The 8,155-nt window shown below is 45.5% G+C and overlaps 1 protein-coding gene across 11 annotated transcripts; it reads right to left on the bottom strand.

Annotated features, from left to right (window-relative positions):
• Window positions 1-491: 491 nt before the first annotated feature.
• Window positions 492-7,952, bottom strand: LOC106695993 (calcium-binding and coiled-coil domain-containing protein 2-like). Of its 11 annotated transcripts, none has more exons than XM_023749345.1 (3): window positions 7,743-7,841; window positions 4,180-4,227; window positions 591-964 (listed from the first exon to the last, which is right to left on the bottom strand). In XM_023749345.1, the coding sequence occupies exons 1-3, from the start codon at window positions 7,824-7,826 to the stop codon at window positions 749-751; spliced, it is 348 nt and encodes a 115-aa protein (XP_023605113.1). In that variant the 5' UTR covers window positions 7,827-7,841; the 3' UTR covers window positions 591-748. The 11 variants fall into 11 exon arrangements, 2 of the variants coding, with proteins under 2 accessions (XP_023605113.1, XP_014306508.1); XR_002827845.1 differs by lacking the exon at window positions 7,743-7,841 and adding an exon at window positions 7,595-7,735 and having other exon boundaries at window positions 595-964; window positions 4,180-4,352; XR_002827844.1 differs by having other exon boundaries at window positions 596-964; window positions 4,180-4,352; window positions 7,743-7,949.
• Window positions 7,953-8,155: the final 203 nt, after the last annotated feature.

Below are 8,155 nucleotides of genomic sequence, written 5' to 3'. Positions count from 1 at the left end.
TCATATTAAAACAAATTAGACACTCTACTAAGTAAGAAAAGAAAGCTTACTGCAGGGGTCCTCAAACTACGGCCCGCGGGCCACATGCAAATACAAATATTGTATTTGTTCCCGTTTTGTTTTTTTACTTCAAAATAAGATATTTGCAGTGTGCATAGGAATTTGTTCATAGTGGTTTTTTTTTTAATATATTTCATTGATTTTCCACAGAGAGGAAGGGAGAGAGACAGAGAGTTAGAAACATCGATGTGAGAGAGAAACATCGATCAGCTGCCTCCTGCACATCTCCCACTGGGGATGTGCCCGCAACCCAGGTACATGCCCCTGACCGGAATCGAACCCGGGACCTTTCGGTCCACAGGCCGACGCTCTATCCACTGAGCCAAACCGGTTTCGGCCATAGTTTTTTTTTTAAACTATAGTCCGGCCCTCCAACTGTCTGAGGGACAGTGAACTGGCCCCCTGTTTAAAAAGTTTGAGGACCCCTGGAAGTCACAGAAATGATGTAAGGGAACAATCATCCCTGTCAAGTCACAGATGAACACTCCAAAACAGGATAATTTAAAAAAATGTACGTTTGGTCTTTGAAAGCACAATATAACCTTATTTTTGCTTGGGTCCCAAGGCAGATGTTGGTGTGTGAAGGGGGAACTGCTGGGGAGCTTAGTTCAGGACTTTAACATTGGCCAGATATAACATGCAAACTGCTTGTAACACACAGTAAAGAAGATTCACCTCTAGTTCCCAGTCACTTGGTACTGAAGTAACTACTTACCCTAAAGATTCCAATCCAATCCTTCCGACGGGGAGTGCAGTGCTCGGTGAGGGTGTAGTAGCATGTGACGTCCCCTCCAGGCACATAGAACTTCTCCACGCTGTTAAAGACGACCTGAGAGAAGTGACAGTGGTCCAGCAAGACAGCTGATGTGGGCGGGTCTCCTACTGTCTCCTCCATGGCCGGGTCCTGTTATGAGATATGGGATAGAATACGGCTCAGAGGGAGTTGTCTGAAATGGTGGCGATTTCTGGGCTCTCGTCCAGGGAACATTCTGTTAGAGACAAGTCAGGAAAAGCAAAAAGCAGCCTGACTAGTACTGAAACCATACAACCTGCTTTTGGTTTCACTTCGAGCCATTTTGCATTCATAGCTTCCTTTCCCGTAAGACAGTGGTTCTCAACCTTCCTAATGCCGCGACCCTTTAATACAGTTTTTCATGTTGTGGTAACTCCCAATTTCATTGTTACAAATTGAACATAATTAAAGCACAGTGATTAATCACAAAAATATGTAATTATATATGTGTTTTCCGATGGTCTTAGGCGACCCCTGTGAAAGGGTCGTTCGACCCTCAAAGGGGTCTCGACCCACAGGTTGAGAACCACTCCTGTAAGAATTTTCTGAGAGTATCTTTGACCTCTTCACCACAGGCACCACCATGATCACATGCCCTTGTTCTCTGCTCAGAACTAGTTTGTTCACCTTCTTCTAAATGCCTTAAATAAGTGAGGCGGCCCGGAGGAAAGTAGCTTGAGCTGGGGATTGGAAGATATAGATTCTAGATTTTTTTTTTTTTTTTTTTAGATTCTAGATTTTTTATCTCAATAAGCTCTGTGACTTTCGGAATACCAATTTCTCTAGATTTCAACTTCTCCATTCAATTCCATTTACTATCCTATAATCACCAGGCCCTTCCATATATGAAGGCACTCCTCTAGGAGCTGGGGATGGGTGCAGGGAGGAAGATAGGGATGAGAGAAGGAGACTGTTTGACATGTGATGGTGACAAGCATGGGTTTTGCGATCAGAATGGTGGAGTTCAAATTCCAGCTTCACCACCAATGACATGCGTGACCTTGGGCAATTTACTTAATCACTGGGCTCTATGCCTGTTTCCTTAATCTGTAAAATGGGGCTAATCACATCTATCTCCTTCGGTTTTTCGTAGCATGAACTGAAATAATGTAGTGTCCAGTCCTTAAATCAGTACTTGCCATAGAGTAGGCACTTCACACAAAGTAGACATGTTGAATGACAGAATAAAGTCCTTAGCATAGAGTTAGTATAAAAAAAAGGGTTTAGCAGATGTTAGTGAATTACTACTGTTGTGGGTGTTTTTTTCCCCCTTCTGACACAGTGTTTGCCCTCACAATGAGCCCCAACCCAATATGGAAGTTAGATGAGTAAACAAGTGACAGCCAATGGATGATTTAAGTGCAAAATCTCTTAAATTCAAAAGGAGAAGCGATGCGACTGGTTAGGAAAATGAAGGGAAGTTTCGGGGAGTGAGTAGAATCCTAGGTCAGTGATGGCGAACCTATGACACACGTGTCAGAGGTGACACGCGAACTCATTTTTTTGGTTGATTTTTCTTTGTTAAATGGCATTTAAATATATAAAATAAATATCAAAAATATAAGTCTTTGTTTTACTATGGTTGCAAATATCAAAAAATGTCTATATGTGACACGGCACCAGAGTTAAGTTAGGGTTTTTCAAAATGCTGACACGCCGAGCTCAAAAGGTTCGCCATAACTGTCCTAGATAACGCCCTCAAGGAAGATTAGGATTTTGATAAATGGCTTTGAGGTGAGGAAATACCAGGCATGAAGCAGCATGCAAAAAAGCAAAGAAACAGAAAAATGCAGCCCATGTTTGGAGGACAGCAAGCGAGTTTGGATCCCTATCTATAAAATGGAGATAATAAAGTTTATTAAATAAACTTTCTAGGTCACAGTACAGATAAAATGTGATCAAGGATGGGAAACAATTAGGGAGGTAAAAGCAGTACATAAAAGAAACATACACAGTCTTTTGAACTGCTGAGACTTGATATTTCTTACCCCTTAAAAGCTACATGTCCTGACTTCTAAATGCCTCCCTGGTCTAACATGTAGTGAATCCATGATTTGCAACCCAGAATTTTATCGGGAAATGAAAACAATATTGCATCTCTACACAGCCGATGAAGAAAGAGCTGTGCATGTGCAAACATTATATGATACCTTACAAGTTCAGCTGTTGGAACATGTTGGAAGATTGTATACACGCATACACACAATTTAAAATAAGTAAGTACAATAATAAAAAAAAGACAGTCATTCTTCTAGCCCTGCCCCACTTTACTTTTCCTGGTTTTATTTTGAACTCTAAGCAACCAGGCCAGTTTTTTCATAGAAAAGCCACTGAGCTATCTATTCTTGGGATTGAGTTTAATTAAAAAAAAAAAAAAAGTATTGGCTTTCTGGTTTGTGACACAGTTTAACCACATCCTCAAACCTCAAACCTCAGATCAGTTTTTCTAAGGAAGAGAGAGATCATGTTGCAGTCTAGGTCAGGACTTGTTCCTCGTGATAAGCTTGTTGCCCGAGTGAGCTCTTAGGTGAGGGAGGGCAGGAAGTTTTCTCAGCCTTCAGACCCTTCTCTTCCCTAGTGGTCTCGTCAGACTGGGGCCAGCATATCCCCTGTCATGTAAAATGACTTAATCTGTCTTTTGACTATGGATCTGAACAGTCAGGTAAGAGGGACTTCAGGACCTCAATGAACCCAAGTACCATACTCCCTGTTCTTTTTTTTTTAAAGAGGTAAACATTTTTTGCTTTTGTTTTTTTAATATATTTTATTGATTTTTCACAGAGAGGAAGGGAGAAGGATAGAGCGTTAGAAACATCGATGAGAGAGAAACATCGATCAGCTGCCTCTTGCATACCCCCGACTGGGGATGTGCCTGCAACCAAGGTACATGCCCTTGGCCGGAATCGAACCCGGGACCCTTCAGCCCGCAGGGCGACGCTCTATCCACTGAGCCAACCCGGTCAGGGCCATACTCCCTGTTCTTTTTCTTCATAACACAATCACCACTGCATACACAACATAATGCCTAGCTTGTAGTGATTGCTAATTGAGTATTGATTGTATAAATAAATGAATAAGATATATGCATGTAATATAAGCATAACCAATGGACAGAAGACCCTGCAGGGGGTGGGGGGTGGTGAGGGCATGTGCCGGTGGGTAGGGGAGGCTGGGGGAAGGTCAATGGGGGGAAAAAGGAGACATATGTACTACTATTTGTAATACTTTAAACAATAAAAAAAAAAGATATATGCATGTAATTCATCAAAAAATGAAAGGTGGTGAATGGTGGCGGGACTAACTTTTTCTTTAAGTCCTGCTCTTACTTTGTTGGATGCCCTTGGAGGAGCTGCTGTTTCCCGGCGTTCTCTTGTCTAAAACAGGGGAAGGAGATGATAATCTCCAAATGCTTCATCAATTCTTGGTATGGCTGGTTCAGCTGGTAGAGCTGGTTCAAGTGGCATGGTGCCAAAAACACAGAAGGCACAGATTTGATTTCCTGAAGGACCCATAAAATTTACACTCCATTACCCACCTTCCACACATTCAAATTCTCGCAAGCTGCTTTGCAAATGGATGCTACTGTGAAAGACAAGACCAGCTAATGGTATGGGGGCTGGGTACAGCCTCTCCTTCCTTACTAGAAAAACAATCTATACAGTAGCTCATGAACAGAAGGTCACTGATGAAAGGTCAGCATATATGTTCAAAACGACATGGAAGAGCTCATGGCAAAGCTTGAGTGCAGCCCAGCTGCTGTGGCTCAGTGGTTGAGGGTTGGCCTATGAACCAGGAGGTCACGGTTCAATTTCTGGTCAGGGCAGATGCTCGGATTTCGGGCTCGATCCACAGTAGGGGGCATGCAGGAGGCAGCCGATCAATGATTCTCTCTCACCACTGATGTTTCTCTCTCTCTCACCCTCCCTCTCCCTTCCTCTCTGAAATCAATAAAAATATATTTTTTAAAAAAAAAGCTTGAATGCATAGCCAATGGATACTTTCTTATCTTTCATCTGAAAATCTAATCATCTATCTGGAAAAGTCAACAGTCTTGGTTCCTTGCTTATCAAAAAGGTAAGATTCCAGCCCTGACCGGTTTGGCTCAGTGGACAGAGCGTCGGCCTGTGGACTGGAGGGTCCCAGGTTTGATTCTGGTCAAGGGCATGTACCCTGGTTGCGGGCACATCCCCAGTGGGGGGTGTGCAGGAGGCAGCTGATCGATGTTTCTCTCTCATCGATGTTTCTAGCTCTCTATCCCTCTCCCTTCCTCTGTGAAAAATCAATAAAATATATTTTTTTTAAAAAGTAAGATTCCATAAAGTTACCCATTTCAGTGATCCCACCTTCCCAGAAGGACCCAGCAGGCACCCAAGGGCACTCTGGGTTTCTGGAACTCAGTCATTCTTAAAATAAAAACTATCCTCTGCCAAGACTGTGCAAGGGGCTGAGGAGGCAGGGAGGGCAGAAAACAGCAGTGGCTTCCCTTGTCTGCCTCTTACCAAAGCCGAGGATGGAAAAGGCCATGGGCAAGCCGAGAGCATGACCCTGCCAATCTAAGCTGGGCCAGTGACGATACCTCATTTGACTTTTCCTGGAAGGAAGATATCAACTGATGTTTAAGGTCAGAGACCCTAATAGCCTTTCCTCCCTCCCAGTGATAAAATTCCCCGAGGAAAGCAAACCCACATTAATTTAATTTCTTCATCCTTCTGCTTACTTTACTTTCCAAATGATTAGCAACTAGAAAATGGATGAACTAATTGGAGTCCCACTCGTGGCCCAGGAAGAGATTCTTTCACAGAAATACCCTTAGAGGACACTGACAATAGATACACTGGATTTGTAGATGGCATGAGACAGTGAGCAAAAACAAAGACACAGTCACTGGTCCTCAAATTATTAAGCCACTTACTGTAATTCAAAGTTTCCAGGTTCATTATAGTTCCTCACCTAGAGTCTTTCAGGGTGCCTTAGAAAGGCCTTAAATGGTACTCATTAACAACTGACTGGATTGGCTGCCCAGCTCCTTCTCAGCGGGCCCTCATCCCACATCCCATACCACCAGGGCCAGCAGTACGAGGGAAGAACAGAAAAATAGTTCTTGGACAGAAGATGCAGGCAACCATAAGAAACTGTGAAAAGCTCAAAGCTGTCTACTAAATCTCCATTTTACTCTACTGAGATTTTACACTTTTTCCCTTAAAGGGGTGGCCATGCTAACTCCTGAAGTGACAAGTGATAGTGTTTGGAGTGTAGTGGAAATGGGACCAGGCTAGCAGCCGGGGCACCTGGGTTCCTGTCTTAGTTCTGCCACTAACGAGCTCTGAGATCCTGGCCAAGTCACACTACCTCCTTTGAGGCCTCATCACTAAAATGCACAGATCAGGCTAGAAGATTTCCAAGAAACCTTGCAGCTATAATGATGATCCTAATCAGTGGTCGGCAAACTCATCAATCAACAGAGCCAAATATCAACAGTACAGCGACTGAAATTTCTTTTGAGAGCCAAATTTTTTAAACGTAAACTATATAGGTAGGTACATTGTTATTAACTTAATTAGGGTGCTCCTAAGGCTTAGGAAGAGCCACACTCAAGGGGCCAAAGAGCCGCATGTGGCTCGAGAGCCGCAGTTTGCCGACCACGGGTCTAGGAAAATAAGGAAGCATGGCATTATTTCAATAAGCACTGCCAAATTTCTTTAAAGAGCCCCAGATGTACTATCTGACTTGAAAGATAATACAACCTGTTAGTGCTATGCAACTCTTACTGACCGCCTTTCTCAGGGTCCTTTCCACTCCACAGCTGTCATATCTGCTGGAGGGTAGAGTTTCAGGTAGAGGACTTCTGAAAAGTCACCCGGGTATTCTCTAACCATGTGCTCTACAACTATCTACGAAGACCTGCTGCTTTAAACGGGTTTTGCAGTAGTGGAGATAAGTTATAATATGCAGCAGTCCTCGAATAACGTGGTTTTGTTCAACACCATGTAGTCCTCATGTTGATAAGACGCTGTAGGAACTTAACTCTCGTTTATATCCATTGGCCTCTGGTAAAACTGGCTTGCCTATACAACGTCTGGCTTAAAGTTGCAGAACCTAGGTCCTAGGACAAGGCTAAGTGAGGATTTACTGTGCAGCATCTGTATTATTCTATTCCGCGCCGCCACTTGTTGGCTTGCATCAGGAGCAAGGATCCAAGTGATAAAAAAAAAAAGTTCGCATGCAAGGTTGGATTACAACGCGAGTGGAAACAATTCGCCCCCAAGCTGAAGTGGCCTGGAGGTGGCAGCGGGAGGGGCGATGGGAGATGGACAGTCAAGAAGCGGGTCACTCCACGCCCGCTCCTTCTCGGATGCCTGGAACACCTCCTCCGGTTACAGAGGCCTCCCCTGAAGGACAGGGGTTTCGGGGACCAAGCCTCGTCCGAGACGGGGGGAAAAGGAGGCCCAAAGAGAAAGCAGGGTGAGTAGGTGACTGCGCAGGGCCCCGCCTCCGCCTCCACGCAATCAACGGAGCTGCCAAGGGCGAGGATTCAGGAATCACTAGACTTCCGCCCGCGGGAGGGGTGGGATGCTGTGACGTCAGGACCCGCAGTCCCGTCAGAGGGACCCCTTCTGCCCACGGAGCCTCCCAGCCGGCCGCCAGCACCGCGGCCCTGCCCTGCTCGGGAGAAAACTGCCCCTCAGCCCCCCGAGGCCGCGGAGAGCGCTCCAGGGGCCCCATGACGCCGCTCGCACTCACTGTCTCCCTAGGAAGATGGAAGGAGGTGGAAACCGAAACCGGTAGCGCCTTTACCGCTCACGGTACTTTCTCGGGGCTGCAAGTCTGCTTGTAGGGGACGCGAGGGCCCAGCTGGCACCGATTGCCCCCCTTCACTCCAGGGACTCACCAGGGGTAGCAGCCGGCGGCGACGCCACAGGACCGGGTAGGGGAGAGGGGCGGAGCCCAAAACCCAAGGGAGCGCAGATCCCATCTGACCCCGCCCACAAGTCACATGGGTCACAAGCCCCGCCCCCACTCCTTGCTTGCTGGGACTTGTAGTGTTCAGATGACTGGGCTCCAGGGGATCCTCAGGGATCTCATTCTAAGGAGCTTATTTCGTCCTCTAAAACAGCGGTTCTCAACCTGTGGGTCGCGACCCCTTTGGGGGTCCAACGACCCTTTCACTGGGGTCGCCTAAGACCATCCTGCATATCAGATATTTACATTACGATTCATAACAGTAGCAACATTACGGTTATCAAGTAGCAACGAAAATAATTTTATGGTTGGGTCACAACATGAGGAACTGTATTGAAAGGG

This window comes from Myotis lucifugus, unplaced genomic scaffold (genome assembly GCF_000147115.1).
Source record: "Myotis lucifugus unplaced genomic scaffold, Myoluc2.0 scaffold_6462, whole genome shotgun sequence".
Lineage (NCBI taxonomy): Eukaryota > Metazoa > Chordata > Mammalia > Chiroptera > Vespertilionidae > Myotis > Myotis lucifugus.
Note: the sequence above shows the minus strand (reverse complement) of the source record. Positions and strands in the feature narration are given on the sequence as shown.